Source organism: Cololabis saira, chromosome 1, assembly GCF_033807715.1.
Source record: "Cololabis saira isolate AMF1-May2022 chromosome 1, fColSai1.1, whole genome shotgun sequence".
In the NCBI taxonomy this organism is placed as follows: domain Eukaryota; kingdom Metazoa; phylum Chordata; class Actinopteri; order Beloniformes; family Belonidae; genus Cololabis; species Cololabis saira.
Window position 1 is genome coordinate 20196069 of NC_084587.1, and position 19258 is coordinate 20215326.

Sequence of the window (19258 nt, forward strand, 5' to 3'; positions counted from 1 at the left end):
TTCAAAACATTTCCAGAAATGACGATGGATGTTACCCTAACATTTGAACCAAAAGTGCATAATTTAATGTATTGCCATATCGTTATTGTTTCTGCATCACCATACATTTACTTTATCATGGTCTATGATATACAAACAACATGCAATATGGATATGGGGCACAGCCACGTCCAAGGAACATAAGATTAGTTCAATTGATATTGCACTTTTTTTTTAAAGTAGATTAACGCATTCCTTCTTAAGATTTAAGCAGCTCCATTACCACTTGACTTTTCCTTAATGCAGAAAGTTCCCTTTCATGATCTACAACATTATTTTCATCGGAGAGTGTGTCATACAGTAGGTCCTATTGTCTTTGGAGACAAGCAGCAACAGAGCAGACTAAACCCTCATGCATAATTGTGTGTGAATGCTCCGCCTGTCTAACGTGTTATTCCATCCAGAGTCGGGGTATCTGAGCTGCTCCTTTGATGATGGTCTTTGCGGTTGGATCAGGGACAAAGATGGAGATCTGCACTGGGAGACGACGCCTGATCCGACAGGTAATTGAAGGGCAGTGGGTCAATCCTTCTCACTTCCGCGCTTTTAAGAAAGAAATTTGTTCTATAGTGAGTAAATGACATGACCCTTTGGGAGCTAGTTACGGTAGACATGTAGAGCGATGTTTTATGCCCGTTCTCACCCCTCTGCATGGTTTATTGCAATTGCTCCATCTTGTTTACAGGTCTATTCAAAGAGCAAGAGGTACACATCTCTCACAAGCACCTACAATTCCACCTCCTCCCCATCTGCCATCTCTAAGATCAGATTCTATATAGTGAGGTTAGGTCATGTGAACCCCCCCCCCACCCCCTAAGAAATAGAAATTGGTTGGATCAGAGCCTAGATGCTAAAACTCCAGTGTTGCACAATTTATTGTGCAAAATGACTCACTGAATATTATAATGGCTATGTTCTTTTAATGACATGCCCAGGCAGGTCGTCGCAAACATTTCACAAAACTGGTCCGTTTAGATCATTTATATTATAAATGCTCTAAGCGGACCAGTTTTGTTAAATACAGTTACAGCTAAAGATTATAAAAGGAAGCGATCTTCTCTTTAGATTGGTACTTTGCTCCCATCAGAGAAATGAAGCATGTGTTGGCAGGAATCTTAACTGAATAGTGGCTCTTCTCTATGTGTCACTGCATCAACTACAATTGGCTCAGTATGGTCTGTACCAGTGGACATGGCTGTGGATGGGGGGGGGGTACCAGACCCAGTTCATGAGAGAGAACTTTTGTGAAGTGCATGGCTGGCCAGGCCAGTTCAGTCGTGGAGAAAACATGGTATATTATGTCGAGAGCTCCCAGCTGTGTTACGTCTGAATGGTGAAGTGCAGTTGTGTTATTTGAATGTTGAAATAAAAAGATAAAATAAAGGAGCAGAGGTTACTTTGCCTGAGTAATGCAAAGTAATGCTTAGCTATTAACATTTTCACCAACCCATTCACTTTTAAAACTAACCATTTTTTTTAACTCTTAATCTTAACCAATGGCAACCAACAGTGAAGTTGAAAAGTTCTTGGATAATGATTGGTCGGGGCTCAAACCATCCTCCATCCTTTCCTACCTCCTGTGCAATATCACCTTTGTGGCAAAATCCCACAATGTAATATGTAGGCGTGTTTGAATTTTAAAAAGTAGATGTAAGTATGCAACTGTCTGAGCCCAGAAAGTGGTATAAAAAGTTTCTACTGTGCTGAGACAGGGTTGGTTAGTAATGTGTTCCTAAACTTTCAGACTGATTCCTCATTTCAGATGAGACTGCGCTCCTCCTTCATTAGTGCAAATAGAGATTTTTGCCCAAATCCCTTTTTTCTTTCCGGGAAAATAATTAACATTAGATTATAGGGTAAGTGCTGACTATGAATAATTCTATACAAGATGAGTGCACTTTAATTAGCAGCAGCCAGTTTATATTGAATCAGAGCATTTCAGTGATTTGTTGTTACATGTGTGCATGCCTGTAGATTTTCACATTTTCTTGTGTTGTAAAGCCTGCTTGTGTTTACTGTTTATAATGTAATATATTTTTGATAAATAACCGTGAGAAAATGTGCTTGTTTGGGGACTGGCATAGACCTGGAGGGAGCTCATAACTGATGCAGAAAGCCTCTGTAGCCTACAGACACTCAACGCTTCCACCCTGGTTAACATCAGCCATACAAGACTCTGCCAAATAAGCAAAATAAATACATTAATCAGCTATTGCCCAGAAGCTCTTTCACCTTTAAATTTTTATAACCTTAGCTCTGATATCACTAACGAATGCATAAATTAACTAAATTAAATTTGCATTCTCCTCCGGCAACTGGTTGTACTTTAAGGTGAAGGAGCATATGTAGGTCAAGTCAGGTTGAGTATTTATACACTGTATTAAAGGCCCGGTATGTAACCATACCAACTCCAGGCACAATAGAGTGCACAGTAACCAAACTGCAGCGCAAGTTGGGGTGTGAGTTGAAGAACAGAAACAAACGAAGAAAAATATAATGACTACAGGTAAATGAATGGAGTGGTACATGCGAGGAGCAGATTGTTGGGGCCACAGAGAGCAGTGGGGAACTTGACATTTTTTTTTTATGAAACATTGCAGGTAAATACGCAAATTGTAGTACGATGCTCTGTTTCAGCGTTTCAGTTTTTAGTGTCTCCCCCTTTGTTTGTGGGATCCCCCATCCTGATGATGATGTTAATCCACTCCTTGCTCTTTCATAGCTCCAGTTCAAATGGGGTCCCCCTCCAGATTGCTGGCATTCTAGCTGTCCTCTAATCGCTAGAGAGGGCTCAGCAGCATGTCCGACAGTGTCTTTAATGTGTCTTTGATTTGTTCACAAATGAAAGCTGAGTACATACTGACAACCCCCAACTGCTCAGTGACTTGGTCCCCGTGCAGTCTGCCAGCTCGGCCTTTATTAACACGGTCAAGTAACGTTAATGAAGGTCAAATGTAATGAGGCTGGTAGGGCAGTACTCTCAACAGGACTGATATACAAGGAGAAAGCACCCTCAGTCAGCGTGACTTCCTCTTCTTCAGTTGGATGTACAAACGTAGACATCACGGTAGAGTGATTTAAATGATGTTCAGTCGAGAAAAATTGCATTTTCCTGATTGTCTCTACTTGTTGGCACAAAATTTTAGCAACTCTTTCATCAACCAACTGTGTTTAACATTGCATCAAGAAACTGTTTTATAAATGTTAACATGTATGTATGTACATATATATTTTTACATTCCTGTTTTTGTTGAATTATAAATATTTAAAAGTAATTCTGAAATAACCCTCTTCAAGCGTCCATTTTCCCCAAATGATGCCTAATAGAAACACACAGATAAATGTTTAGATTCACATGAAGTGTTTTTAAAGCTTGTTTTAAAAGAGGAATATTTTGAAAAACTGCAATCAAGACACATTTCTTTTTAAATCGTATGACATGACATACCAAAAAGAGGAAATGGCTCTGTTGCCGGGATGCGGCAGGTGCAGTGAGAGGAGTGGCTCTCTCGCAATAACCGTCAAAATAAGCATGACTCATCCTAAAGCTTTGAATCCACTATTTGTTGTAGATGGTTAGAGAGGAAAAATAGAAATGAACCTGCCAAATCTTGAGAAGTTCTGCACATCTGATTTCATTATTCTTGAAATGACCTATCACAAGTGGAGAAAATGCAACTTTGTCAATACGCTACTGGAAAAAAGTAATTTTGCTTGTGGGGTTTTTTTAAATTTTGCACCGGGCTGTAAAATCATGGATTGATATTTATTTAGGTGGTCAGTGTTTATTTTTATGGATTTTGATTTTTCACTGACCCAGAGTAAACAGTTTAAAAAAGCAGACAGAAAACTAGATATAAAAGTAAGGATACAAGATGGGGCACAAGTTTCACATTTCCTTTTATTAACTTTTAAATTTTATAAGGTTTCATGAGGTGGAGTTTAATTTGCTTGATCTGATGTAAATAAATAAAATGGTTTCTGTATATAATGGCGATTTAAATATTTCGTACTCTTGTCATTGTTGAACTAATATTTACTCGAGGACACAGCAACACATTGTTGAACCAATATTAACTCAAGGACACAGTGCCGTATTAGAGAACAGCTGTCCTAGTTTATCTTTTTGTTTTTTCTGTTTAATTGTTGTTGTTTTTTTAATTAAAAGTGACTATAAAATCCTTTACTTGCGTTCACAGGTGGCCGGTACCTCACAATCCCAGAAACAGGAAATAAGAGGACAGGACGAGGGGCCCGGCTGGTACTTCCGCTCACCCCGCCCTGGAATGATGGGAACTTGTGCCTGTCATTCCGGCACAAGTTGGCAGGACACCATGTGGGAATGCTTCAAGTGTTTGTGAAGAAAGGAAAACAGTACAGTCCAGCAGTCTGGGGCCGAACGGGTGGTAACGGATGGAGGCACACACAAATCACACTCTGGGGTACAGGCCTGGAAAGTGTAAGTATTAAAATAAACACAAATATTCTTCGCTCAAAGATCTGTTATTACATTTTTTTGACAATAGGAAAGAGAGATTATTATTTCTGCCTCTTGTTTTCTAAAAACTACAGTCTTTTTGTTTGGAGAATGAAGCTATAAACTTTTTAAAAGACCCACTTTTTTTTTTTTAAAGTAATGTTTTAAAATCCAATGTCCTCTTATTCACCAGGTGATCCTCAAGGGGGAGCGTGGGCGAGGCAGGAGTGGGGAGATGGCTGTGGACGACATCACCTTGAGTAAAGGCACCTGCACAGAGGAACACAATCTGAGGAGACTCTGACTGATGGAGCAGAGAAGGACAAGAAAAAACAGGATGGAAAATCATCTCAAAGGAGAATTGACTCTGTTGTGACACCGCACTCTCTCTCTCTGCCTGAGCCCTCACTCGTCCCTCGCTCATCACTCCGGTGCTCTTGTGAACGGTATCATCTACAGAATATTGGGTTTCCCTTGCTTGACCGTCCAACCGTGAATAAAACGGACTGAACAGAATCTCATAGGTGGATCCTGGCGGCACATTCAGATCCTCACGCTCCACATCCTTCAAACTCAGAAATTTGCATGCGCTAATTTATCATGTTCACATCCTCCCCCTCACACGGGCCTTGGCATGCACAGCTGAGAGGGTGAGATTCAGTCATTTCTTCCTGGAGAGAGGACTATTCCTTTACTTTGGAGTCTGCTTTTGCCAAACTTTCAAATTTTAACCACAAGTCATTGCTTTTGTTTAGCTTGATAGTAAAACATGTGACCTGGGGTGCATCTTGTGGCAGTTTTAATGAGCATAGTGGTATATTGATTTTTTGGTGCATTTATGTAATGTAAGAGACAGTGCTCTGATCAGAATTTACGTTTAAACCAGATTCAGTGTAAACTGTAAACAAATTCTTCCCCTTTCTTAAAAAATCCAATTCACATAGAACCTTTTTTTCCAAGATGCCTTTCAAATAACAGCCACCTGCTCGTTTCCTTCCTTTTTTATTGCTTTTTGGCCTGATTGTAATATTTATTATAGTGCCATCTACACCACCTCACGCATACTCTCGTACACTATGTTCATAGGCTACCGGCCCAAATCACAATTTTAGCATATCCACATCATTTATAGATAGATTTTTGGCAGTCTGACGAACCAAAAGCTACATGAAATATATATACATATGTATATTTCTTTTTTCTTAATGTGATTCAAACCACAGGAAGTTCCAAATAAAATTCCAATTGGATTTTCACAGATGTGTCTCGCTCTGAACAACCCTATTTTAGGTTGTTCAAATTGGATAAAATTTTGGATCATTTGCAATGCAACACAAACAATGATTATGTCTGCCACGGTGGGAAAGCGCTCAATTTGTTCTGTTTTCATCATAGACTGTATAAAAGCAACTGGACAAACCATCTGGGACATGAAGATATTTATATCCTGAAACATAGAATGGACGATAACAAGAAGGAAGAAATCCTCGAAAGTGGGCAGAACACACTGACCTTTACTCAGCCACTTAGTTGAGGTCAGCTTAGCTCATGTTAAGTTGGGATGATAACTAGCATTCATTCTCATCGAGTCTGGCTGGTTATTTTTGTAGTGATATCTTATATAAAGGCTTCCAAAGCTGAAATGAGGGCTGCCAAATCTCCAGCGAGGTCTGACAGAGCCATTTGTCACTAGCTAAGCCTCTGCCTTGCTGGGGTTCTCAAGCAGGGTAGCCAGCAACGCTGACTGGACTCGAAGTGTAAATCAGACCCCACCAGCTTGGCCATGAAAGGTGTTGTGGCAAACGTGCATCACCTGGACTGCAATTGTAAGTCAGACCCCACCAGTTTGGCCTTGAATGGTGTGGTGGTGAACGTTCATCACCTGGACTAGGCAGACAAAGCATTACCCAGCTCAGTGCTTGGCCGACTTGTCAACAGCTGCCTCCGGCATGAGGCCGATTCAGCAGGCATTCGGTGGCCTTCTCCCCTGGACCCTTGAGACCAACCTGCATGATGTCAGTAAAAATTGTCTCACTTTTGGCACCAGACCCTAGAGGTCATTAAAGGCACTGCAAGTTTTTCAACTTCTGAATTGAAGACTAATAAGCAAACTATATTTAGCCGCTTGCCACGACAGTTAAAGCATCGACTACAATGGCATAACATGGACGGACGCTGAAATACAGCGTTACACAGTAGCCTCCTCCTGCACTTTCTTATACTTTATTGAAAATCTACACTGTGGCTTCACATAATCATTTGCAACAGTGGCAAAACAACTCCACCACTCTTCACTATGGTTTGTTTACATCATTTCTATACATGTAAATAGATCACCATAGCAACGATGTAGATTAAGGACTGTCACCAAGGAGACGCTGATCAGATGTGATCACTTCCAATACACAATCTAAACAGTCAGTGTGGAAAATTAGATTCTGATTGGAAATGACTTAAAATTGGATTTACAGTAGGCTATAATCTGAAGATAGCCTTACATATCGCAGTACAAACTTTTTTTTATTTTCCATGACCACGTATTGGATACGCTATGCTTTCAAGCTGCCTGAAATGTGCAAAAACAGGATCAGTTCATGATTTTTGACACAAATTAACAGTTTCTTTCTATTGTGCTTTGTTATATTAAGTACATTTGTATACAGACAACAATACAAACAACTTTTTTCACAAACGGTACACTTGTAAATGTAGTTGTGTGTACATACTCTATACAATCCCATTTGTTGTGTGATTTATATGTTATGTAAATTCAAATATGAATGTTAATTGGATTTCAAGTGGTTGGTATTTCATCTTTTAATTAAAGAACACATGGAAAGATGTGCAGTGCAATGTTGTGTTTTAAGTATGTCAACTGTGTGAAACCAGATTTTAAAAGTTTGATTTACACTTGGTTGCTTTCATAAGGTATAGATTTTTTAAGACCACTGTATTAATAAAGTGTTTTTGATATTGTCCTAGCCACTTTAACATGAAATATTTAAAGTTCCTGACAATGAAAATCAAGGGTTAACCTTTCTTATTAACATGTCTCTGGGATTTTTATTTTCGTGCAGAGCAGTCTCAGAGAAGCAGGTCCAGAAAGTCAGTAGCCTACTTTCTACACAAGTCTGAAGGAACTACTGTAATTCACAGCTACAGCTACTCTGCATCATTTCAAGATACAAGAAAGAACCATCTCAAGCTAGATGGAGAAGATGGCAGAAGCAAGGCTGAGTAAGAAAACCTGGGACTCGTTTAGCCAAGTGGATCCTTTTCTCCTATTTCTGCCAAGTGGATCCTGCTCCTACTGTCCAGCGGGTCGTGCATTTCTTGTATTGATGGAAATTCTAAATTTAAAACGTGAAATGCTTGGAGTTAACTTGTGTATAAAAAGTATAATTTGATCCATGATATGTCAAAGGACACCTTAAACTGGTTTATTCTAATATTAATGCTAATAAATAAAATACATTTTTTTCTTTTCTGAATTCAATATGTTATTTTAAAAGTTTGAATAATGTTAAATGCAAGTAATAACCATATACAGTACAAAACAGTGGGCGAATAATCAGTTCACGTGACCACCGTGGCTTATGAATAACGGTTTAGAAACCTGTTCTCTTTCATAGCATTCATTTCGTGTCTCACATTGGGAATGCCCTCGGCGTGACCTCATCAGAAGCTCCTATTACATTCTGCCAGCCAGGATTGGCTGGAGCTAAACCCGTGAATGTCAGGGAGGGTGGAGACCCTACCCTATAAAGGGACCTGACACCGCGCTGCACGTCATTTAAAAACCTCTTCTCGCTACGAGGAGAAGTTCCGAATTTCTTTTCCCATCTCTGACTGCCTCTCCGTGGCTTAGCTCAACCGTCCACAGACACGAGCGAAAACTCGGTCACCGGGCACTTTTTTCACGGCGTGCGCAGTTACTCGGGATTTGACTGCTATCTGGGAAGTAGCAATACTTCACCAGCTAGCCGAGTGGCAACGCTCACGGTAGCAATTACCACTCCGAGTAGCAATATTCGCGCTAACCTCACGGTTACCGCAAAATCAGAGTCGCAACACTCCCGCTGTGTAACCCGCCTGAAAGTTGCAACATTTTCAGTTGGTGTCTGCTAATCCCCAACCACACCAGGTTACATTAGCACCTCGTGCAGCGTAGCTTCACAGCTACCGAGCCCTGCTAGTGGCCATGGCTGGCACTGATGCTGATGCCCCCACTCAGACAGAGGAGAAATCACAGGCGCTGCTCCACCAGGAATTAGACGGCCCCGACCTCGCGGTCGGTCCGCTTAGTTTCCCGGTGGAAAGGGCGGATGACGACTCGGATGGTGGGTTGGAACTCCTCATGTCTGACAAGGATGAGGATGACGACTCCTCCAAGCCTCCGACAGCACCTGCGTCGGCCGACGGCTCATGTTCCCCTGTAGGAGATTTGGACCTGCAAGACGTGTGTCAACGCGCCGCTAGGGATTGGAATTGATAAGATTTTTTCGATTCCGATTCCATTTTCGATTCTGCTTAACGATTCACCTCCACCCGGGGGCGTCCCTGTCATCAGCGGGACCCGCGCTCCCATTCAGGAAAATTGTCAAAAATTGTCTGCAGATGCTTCTATTACTATTAGGGATGCCCCGATAGGGGAGAGTGAGGTAATGTGAGACACTTTTTACATTTCCTCCCCTCCAGGCAAGCTAAAATGATATATCAATACAATTTGCACATTTATTATTAGTTCAGGATGTTTTCTAGCAACATAAATAGTCAGAATGTGTTTAGGACAAAGGGCAGTGAAAATATGATTGTTTTTAAAAAAGTGGTCAAGTGTCTCACTTTGCCCCAGACCCGGTGTAAAGTGAGACAGACCAGAAAAATCAAGGGGGTAAAGTGAGACAGTTTGGGGTAATCTGATACACTTACCTTTTCCCCTTAAAAACTACCATAACCACACATGTTGTAGCAGTAAGACTCCTGACAGCTAACTTGACAGCTATACATTCTAGAAATAATGTCAGACGAGTAACAGAATCATGGGGATTGGTCAATAAGCACACATTTTTCTCAACACTTGAAATCACTCTAAAAAAAATCAGAATCAGAATCAACTTTAATGTTGAAAAACTTTAATGTTGGAAAATTGTCAGTAAAACAGTTCTTTTTGCTGCAACAGAGGGGCAGTGAACATTGAAATGACAGAACCAGTTAGATTAGAACAGTCTTGGGCTCAGAACACGTGACCAGCTGTTACTCAGTCTGGGTTAGAACACAGGACAAGACGCCGGTTTCGTCAACATTGTAGATCAGGTGTGGAAGAAATGTATGCCTGTTAAAGGAGAGGTAAGGGTAGAAACATATCAGACTCAAAAACAAATTCTACAGGTAAATCCTCTCTATCTCTATCCAAGGATGTTAAAGGTTCTATCTCTATCCAAGGATGTTAATGGTTCTATCTCTATCCAAGGATGTTAATGGTTCTATCTCTATCCAAGGATGTTAAAGGTTCTATCTCTATCCAAGGATGTTAAAGGCTCTAGCTCTATCCAAGGATGTTAATGGTTCTAGCTCTATCCAAGGATGTTAAAGGCTCTAGCTCTATCCAAGGATGTTAATGGTTCTAGCTCTATCCAAGGATGTTAATGGTTCTAGCTCTATCCAAGAATGTTAATGGTTCTAGCTCTATCCAAGGATGTTGCCTCCGGAGTTCGGACAGGGAGATGGCGACGTGCTAGGAAGTCGGAAAACCAAGATTCTAGATTCTACAATGATTATAACATAAAAAATAAAACAAATGTAATGTAATATTACTTTAAAATAACTTTCAGACTGAACTGAACTTCTTAACTTCATGATGCGGTAAGTGTCACGTGTCTCACTTTACCTCAAACCATTTGTCTCATTTTACCCCACAGCCACCTTTTTAGAAATAACACCCTCTCTAGCATTCCAGGTTAATCTTCAACGAAAATCAATCACACAGTGTTATATAATGGTAGTTCATGAACATTGATGATATAAGTTTCCCATTGTTAAATTCTTTGGATGAGAAATCCTGTCTTTTTGTTTAGGTATTCATTCAGCTGTAGTTTATACTTTTGCAGATCAGACTGAATTTGAGGAGTTGGGTTATTAGCATTCATAGTTTCTAAATCTTTATCTTCTTTTCCAGGCTTCTATCTTCTTGCCGTTCCTTCTTTTTCTCATGGGAGGAATATGAAATGATCTGTCCTCTTAACACAGCTTTGCAGTGTTTTCCAAAGAAGTGGCTGAGATATTTCTGGTGAATCCTTTAATTCATGGGAAAAATGAGGCAAATAACCTGTTGTGGGGACACTCATTGTTGTAAATGGCTAATTATTCCATCCCTGCTGTGGGTTGTTTCGTCAGGATCAGAGATGTTTTGGTGACGAATCATTGTGTGAATACTTGTTCTTGCCTGAGGGAGAAAGGCAAGTTGTTACTGCAAGATTCTTAGAAATGTGAAACTATGGCCACCTCCCATAATTAGGGCCCGAGCACCTTCAGTGCGAAGGCCCTATTGTATCTGTAGGAATTTTTTTTTTTTCTTTTTTCTTTCTTTCTTTCTTTATTTCTTCTGACGAAAGGAGGGCCTTTTTGGCCCCCTAAACGTCCCCAAAAAGTCACCAAATTTTGCATGCAAGTCGGGCCTGGCGAAAAATTTGATATTTAATGGTTTACATTAATGGGTGTGGCAAAATGGCTCAACAGCGCCCCCCGGAAAACTTTGTGCCTCAAGCCCCACAATACGGTTTGACGTACATGCACGAAAATCGCTACTCACCTGTATCAGTACACAACTTAAAGAAAAGTCTCTTGGCGACATGGCCGAAACCGAACAGGATGTCGGCCATTTTGAATTAATCGTGTCACTTTGGCGCAATTTATGCCATTCCTTCGGCAGTTAATACGGCCCGAACCGTAACGTGCCCCCAAGTATGTTATACATCAAAATGTGCGTCTCCATCCTGCGACAACACGCATTACTTTTCTCTTTCAAAAGCGTTACCGTGGCGACGCTATACGCCAAAAAGCGCGCCCACCCTTCATCTGGTTGGTTCAGACAGAAAAAACTGTGCGCCTCAAGCCCCATAATACGGTTTGACGTACATGAACGAAAATCGGTACACACCTGTATCATGTCGCAACTTAAAGAAAAGTCTCTTGGCACCATGGCCGAAACCTAACAGGAAGTCGGCCATTTTGAACATTCTGAATTAATCGCGTAATTTTGGAGCAATTTATGCCATTCCTTTGACAGTTAATACGGCCCGAACCGTATCGTGAACCCAGATGTGTTATACATCAAAATGTGCGTCTCCATCCTGCGACTAAGCGCATTACTTTTCTCTTTCAAAAGTGTTACCGTGGCGATGCTAGACGCCAAAAACCGCGCCCCCCTTCATCTGATTGGTCCATATTTGATAGTTCCCCAAAAGTCACCAAATTTTGCATGCAGGGCAGGCCTGGCGATAAATTTGATATTTCATGGTTTGTATGAATGGGCGTGGCAAAATGGCTGAACAGCGCCCCCCGGAAAACTTTGTGCCTCAAGCCCCACAATACGGTTCGACGTACATGCACGAAAATCGGTACACACCTGTATCATGTCACAACTTAAAGAAAAGTCTCTTGGTGCCATGGCCGAAACCGAACAGGAAGTCAGCCATTTTGAATTAATTGTGTAATTTTGGCGCAATTTATGCCATTCCTTCGGCAATTAATACGGCCCGAACCGTAACGTGCACCCAGGTGTGTTATACCTCAAAATGTGCATCTCCATCTTGCGACTAAGTGCATTACTTTTCTTTTTCAAAAGTGTTACCGTGGCGACGCTAGACGCCAAAAAGCGCGCCTCCCTTCATCTGATTGGTCCATATTTGATAGTTCTCCAAAAGTCACCAAATTTTGCATGCAAGCCAGACCTGGTGATAAATTTGATATTTCATGGTTTGCATTAATGGGCGTGGCCTAACGGCTCAACAACCCCGCCCCTTTTTCTGATTGGTTGTCCATATTTCCTGCTATAACATTTCAATGTTTTGACATAGAGGGTCGTGGGTGGTGTCATGGGACTCTGTAATGAGTCCTTGAGCTTCTTTGGCCTTAATTAGTCCCGCCCCTTCTTCTGATTGGTTGTCTTGATTTTCTGCTATAACTTTTGAATGGTTTGACATAGAGAGTCGTGGGTGGTGTCATCAGATTCTGTATGGAGTCCTTGACCTTCATTGGCCTGAATTAGCCCCGCCCCTTCTTCTGATTGGTTGTCCCTTTTTTCTGCTATAACTTTTGAATGGTTTGACATAGGAAGTCGTGGGTGGTGTCATTTCTGATATGCTTATGGGGGGCGGTGGCCGTGAGTGCGAGGGCCCGTTCATCGCTGCTTGCAGCTTTAATTAATATTGTTTTTCTTTCATTTAATGTTGATGGTTTATTATTATTATTATTATTCACTCAAAGTATTTGTGTCCTCTGTCCAGAATGTGTCTACGACTATCCTGAAAAGACTGCATCCCTTATTCTTGATGCAGGTTGACGAGTGATTTGACCTGAAGAACTGGCTGTCTTGTGTTGTGCCATGTATTTGTTGCATATTAATCAATTAATTTTTCTACATTTGCTTCAGTCCTAGTGAGGGTCGTAGAGATGCTGGAGCCCATCCCAACTCCCACCAGGGGAAAGATCAGACAAGCACGTTTTTGGACTGTGGGAGGAGGGATATCAAAAGAAAACCCATTTTAGCATGGGAAGAACATGGAAGCTCCACAGACAGCAATATATTATTTATAATATATTACAATAATTTAAGATGTAAACAAACAGAAAACTTACTGTGACATCAAATCCAAAGCAAACAAAGCTCGATGCCTCCTGAACAGAAAAAGCTATGCCCTTCTTTAAGACGTTTCAGGGATGTTGTAAATTGTGTGACCAGAATGGCAGAAAGATGGCAGTTGGCAGACATCTTTTAAAATGTAGAATATTTATTTTCACAAGATGCATGTTGCAACAAAAGAAATATATGAAGACAAAAATCCCAAATGAAATCAAACCAAACTAACCAATGAAAAAAGCAAAAAAATTCTATAACTAAACACAATTAATCTCCCCCATACTTAACCCCTTCCCATGAACTCACTAATTTCGAGAGAAAAAACAACCCTGTACATATAGGCAGTGGTCAGCTCTTCCTCCTTTTGATCCTGGAACATAAGGTAAGTATGGTGAGTACTCTTATTCCAGAAAAAGGTTTTAACCAAATAAACAGAACTAAATGTTTGAATAATGGTCCGTGTTCTGATTTACACGGATGGTTATGTAAATTAACTTCACTTAAATGGAAAGCATAACAAACAAACCCAGGATAGTCTGCATCTGCCAACCACTAAGCAAGGATGAAATTAACGGTTAAACGCAAATTGAAATGTTGTGACAAGTACAAGTACTTTGCCACAATGGATGAAAACAGGAAGCACTCCAAGTAAGTAAATGCTGCAATAGATATGGAACACATTTTAACCATGTTTGTGTAGTAATCAGTATAAAAAAACAATGTTTTTACAAGTCATCACTGTGCTACAACATCATTGTCATATTTAAGGCTTCACAATAACTGATGATCACTTTCACCACTGTAACAGAGGCAGTATACATGGTGATTGGTCATAAGAAGTGTGATAAGTCATAACACATGATCAAGATTACTCAAACTGAAATTTCTAATTGGAGGTTTCATAATGGAGAACTTTGCAAGAGTTTAGAGGTTCAATGCACAACTGATTTCACCTTGACCAATCACAAACTTAAAATTCCAAACGTGACTTTTATGATCAGCAATTCATAAATCTTTCAGTGGGGCTGGTTCAAGTGACTAAATATCAATAAATTGAATCAATTGTGCTTAAATGCCTTTCACACTTCAATGCATGGCACCATTATCATTAACTTCGGGCCAAATGAATGATTCAGCTCATGCTGTGCTCAGGCTTTACAGTAAACCTTTAACATTTAGCATTTACTTGCATTCAAAAATAAATGCTCCATGAATATGATTCTTTATATTCCACTTTTATGAGAGCCCTTTTAGTTGATGTAATCTAAGAAGTTCCTTTCTTTGGAACAGTTTTGTGCTTAAACCAGCCTCGACGTAAGCTCCAAAAAATCCAGTATTTGACCAACTCTAACTTTTAGATTTATGGACTGCTGTTTAAATTAAACCATACTCCGTATGAAAATAACCGGAGTGTCCTCAGTAGGTTTTCTCAGGAGTGATTTGTGATTAACGTCCCTCAAACGGTCAAAACTGCAAATACTACTATATAATATGTTTCTAACCTGGTAGCATCATATTTATATTTGAATAACATATCTAATTGCTTTAATGCTTGTTTGACTGTGGTCGTCTGTGACTGTGTATTTATTTTATATTTGCACTGACAATAAGGCATTCTATTCTATTCTGATATAATTTAGTTGATGGTTTACCTTTTTAAAAGGACAAACAAGCAACATTTCCATCATAAGACCTGGACTTTGGGGAGATCTGTACGATAAGACCACTCAGAGAAGAACATTTGTTACATGTTAGGGGCAGACAGCCAAAAATTGAGTATCAAGAAAGTGATCTACCATATAAAATGATCTCTTATTTCAAGTATTAATGAGACTATGTCTTATTCCCCTGCCACTAGAGAGAGAAAGAGAGAAAAAGGTGGTATCCAGTATTTCTCAAGGGGTTTCATTAGATGTTTGTCCACTAATGAAGCAGACTATCACCTCAAAGAGTTTTGAGGTATTTTTTTATCAGTTCTTCTCTGAATCTGCCTCGCTGATTCTCCTCTGTGAGAAGAGACAAGATAAGGCATCTTAACAGAAAAAGGCATCCAGCAATGATTTCACTGCACGGCACAGCTTCATGTCAAGTCGACCTTCCAGCCAACATGCACATACCCATACCAAGTAGCGGCCAGGTACAATTATTAATCTGAAGTGTAAAAATGTATTATATAGATCGATAATTAAAGCAATTTCCTCCACAAAAGTTTACAACAAAAAAAAATCAACCTCAAATGCCATCACAATGGAGAGGACCTCAAACCCGAACAGAATACGTCACCTGCATGGAGGGTGGCAGACAGAAATGTTATTATGATAAATGCATCCCAAATCTTGCCTAAATTTCTCAAAAGAGAAGATAAAGGAAATGTAAAAGCTGTGAAAAACTAAGATGGTCAGTGTTTTTTGCTGCAACATTAATGTTGGACGTAGACTTTGAAGCACTGGATCATTATTTAGAACAAAAATTTGGCTGTGATAACCGGGCAAAAGATTGACTCTGCTTAAAGGTACATCAGCTCATTTAAAGTAACCACAGACAGTAACAAAGTGGGTGAGACGTATGAATGACGGCTTTTGCGAGATGGGGCCTTTATAAGCCCTTTTTATGGGGCTTACAAACCAAAGGCTATTGTGGGCACTGGGGATATAAAAATAGTAGCCACTTTCCCACACAGATTGTAGTGTGAAAAATGCACTAGAGATCCCCTTTTCAGTCCACCTCCACTCCCTGGTGTGCAATCTCAATGATCCCATGGTGGCACAATATTACCTTCCCAGTGTGTGCTTTTACAAACCATTACAGCAAAGCTTCCCAATCTTGGTCCATAGGGACTAACTGGCCTATACGGTTTAGATGTTTCCAAGCGCCAACACACCTGGCCTACATTAAAACGTCATTATTAGACTTGTGCTGTCCTTGATGATAAGATAATGCGGTAATCTAATTATCTGAAAGGGGTCTGTTAATGCAGGGAAACATCTAAAACATGCGAGGCAGTGCACTGGTATAGACTTACACTCATCCAGGTTATGGTACTCCTCAAATGTCTGAATCAACGCAATCAGACATACTTTGTTTGGTTCTTGAAGACGTTTCCCCTTCTGCCTAGAACGCATCGTCAATTCGGAAAGACTGGTGGGAGGTTTTTCGAAAGTTGGGTGGGTTATATTAGAGGCTTCCATAAACAATGTACTGCAATCTGAAGATGGTATGTTTTACCCATCTTCATGTTCCACAGCCAGCAGCAAATCCATAATGGGTCTGGTAACTGACACATTTTTTTTTTCAAACAGCACTGAATCATTCCAGTGGGACACAAACAGCAAATCTGGCCTTAGTTTCTCTGCTGGTCTTTGCATAGTTTCTACTGCTACAGAAGGGAAACGCTAGATTAACTTCAGCAGGCAGTGGCTCTTCCAGGTTGCTAAGCAAGTAAGTCACAAGCTGAATGGCAAAGTTTGTAATATGACAAGTCCCACAATCTCCAACAATTGTGGTCAGACCCCTCAAGATCTTTTTTTTCTCCTGTCACATCATTAACTTTCTTTTGGAGTTCTATTGTAGGTGTCCATGATATTTCATACAGAAGTGGTAGAGTAACGGTGCTACAATGGCAGAAAAGACTCGCTGTGTGAATGAGGGTGGGGTACTGTTTGCAATGCATGAGGGCGGGGTACAGTTTGCAATGCAGATATGATCAGGATCCATGTCAGTTCGAGTTGTTACAAATAGGTTTATTTGTACAGTGAAGCCGGCATGACTTTTAGAGATGTCGAAATACACCAAAACAAATTCCTTGTATCACCAGTAGCAATGAACCTTTTTCTGATTCTTATTCTGATTCTTATTCTGATACATGTAAAATAAAATAGACTCTTGATCTTTTATCTTCCAGCTTTTCTCTTTGGGGGCACCTCAGTCGATATTTCCATCTACTGATGTCTTCTACGTCTTTTTTGTTAACACCAACCAACTGCAGATCCTCTTTCATCACATCTAAAAAAAAGGAAAAAAAAAGTACTTGCCTGTTCTCTGTGGCAGGGTGGAGGGTTGGTCTGCGGGGGACTAGTGCACAGGTGGCACGGGTTGGATCAGCTGATTGGGCACAGGTGTGTCCAAATAAGGAGTGGGATGATTGTCCTGGGGGGTTCGTAGGAGAAGGGTGATGACACAGAGCTGCCTGAGACCCGGACACGACGGCTGCCGTGTGCGTGCGCGTGCGTGTGTGTGTGTACGTGTCTGGTGACGAATAAAGTCGACCATTTCTCCGCTGAACCACGTGATTTCTTTACAACTCCAATTATTCATGCTGTTTTTTGGAAAAGGGTTTCGCAATCACATTTACACATGTGTATCACATTTTCAACACACAGGAATGACGTCTCAAATAAAAAGTCTCAGTAAGATTATTGAACTCTCTCACAGAGTGCAAAACAAAAAAAACATCTGGATTGCATAAGGACACTTTTCATAATGTGGACTCTTACTGTCCTCAGAGTTAACCATCATAAATTAAGCTTGCAGATACGTTGCATGCACCTACCATCAGATTAAGGGAGGGGGGGAAGGGGCACTGCTGCTTGTTTTGATGCTATCAAAACAAACATCAATATGTGGAGAAAACTGAGCACTACAGAGACATTGCAAAGATCAGAATGACCCCCCCAAATTAGATGATCAAGAGAAAAGTAAGCAGATCCAAGACAATCTGAATTATGCTGAAAAATGTTGGACATTTCAAACAATGTGAGCAAATGTGTCCTAAAGACAAAGTTTTAACTCCATAGACTTAATTCTGAAAGTTGTGTTAGGCCCAGAGCCGGATTAAATAAATGGACTACACTAGGCAGACTGTGATTTTTGGGCCCCCCTCCATCGATGTTATTTATGAGATCTTAAACTTACCAAAGTTACTAATAAAACTTAATTCACATTTTACATAGCATAGTCATAGTCAAGTTGGTTCTTTGTATTCCAAAATAAGTCATGTGTTGTATATTAAACAGTCTATCAGACTATTTTTAGATTTTTATTATTTATACGTTATTACAATGCTCTATTAAATGCTATTAAATTATCCTTATCTTATCGATTGTGAGCATTTTGCAGAAAATCTTAATTAAATGTGTTGATTAAATTGAATAGTTAAATAAGAAGTCAAATCTACAAAGACCAATATAATTTGCAGTAAGACAAAGTGTGCTGTAGTATGTATGTCTGTATGTGTATATGTATGTATGTGTATGTGTATGCAGAGCCGTTTGAGATATTTGCGAGGCCCTGTGTGAAATAGCCAGGGGGGCCCTCGCGCGTGAGTGTAGCGAGCGCGCGCAAAATTTTTGGGTTTTTCGGGTCGGATCGGGTGTCTATATGCGCAATTTTAACTCTCCAATTAGCAAAATACTGGATACCTTCCCCTGCCTCATCATCATCTGGGCTTACCTCGACGCGGGGCCCCATGGCTGCTTGAGACCCGGGCGGATCGGTGATTTTTGTAACAAATTTATCAAACGTGCCTTTCAGAGAGACATTAAACTCTTCCATTTTCTTTTGTTTTTTTCTTTTTCCATCCCCTGATGGAAATTTCCTGAATCTGTCTCGTTCTCTCGACATTGTGTGACAGTTTGTTCCAACTCCACCGTCTGGATCAGACTAGCTTGTGTCCGCGCTTGGTTGTATTGAACAACACGCGTCATCATTGCACATATATTTATTGATATGCACAGACTAGTACACATTTAGGTCTGTAATGGAACGTGACTGTTGATATTTATAAGGAAAAAAAAAAAAAAAATTGGGGAAAAAAAAAAACGGCCCATAGCGCCAGGCCCGCCAGGCCCCTTGGGGCGCCAGGCCCCTTGGGGCGCCAGGCCCCGTGC

The 19258-nt window shown here is 40.4% G+C and overlaps 1 protein-coding gene and 1 pseudogene across 4 annotated transcripts in view; both read left to right on the top strand.

Annotated features, from left to right (window-relative positions):
• npnta (nephronectin a) overlaps window positions 1–7359 on the top strand; it is a 74260-nt gene extending 66901 nt beyond the window's left edge. For all 4 annotated transcript variants that reach the window (XM_061717358.1, XM_061717344.1, XM_061717336.1 and 1 more), the window contains 3 exons: window positions 444–542; window positions 4239–4498; window positions 4710–7359. In XM_061717358.1, coding sequence (XP_061573342.1) covers window positions 444–542; window positions 4239–4498; window positions 4710–4820 — 470 coding nt within the window. In that variant the 3' untranslated portion in view covers window positions 4821–7359. The remainder of the gene's footprint in view (window positions 1–443; window positions 543–4238; window positions 4499–4709) is intronic.
• A 1358-nt stretch (window positions 7360–8717) lies between these two features.
• LOC133445028 (polyunsaturated fatty acid lipoxygenase ALOX15B-like) overlaps window positions 8718–19258 on the top strand; it is a 33484-nt pseudogene continuing 22943 nt past the window's right edge.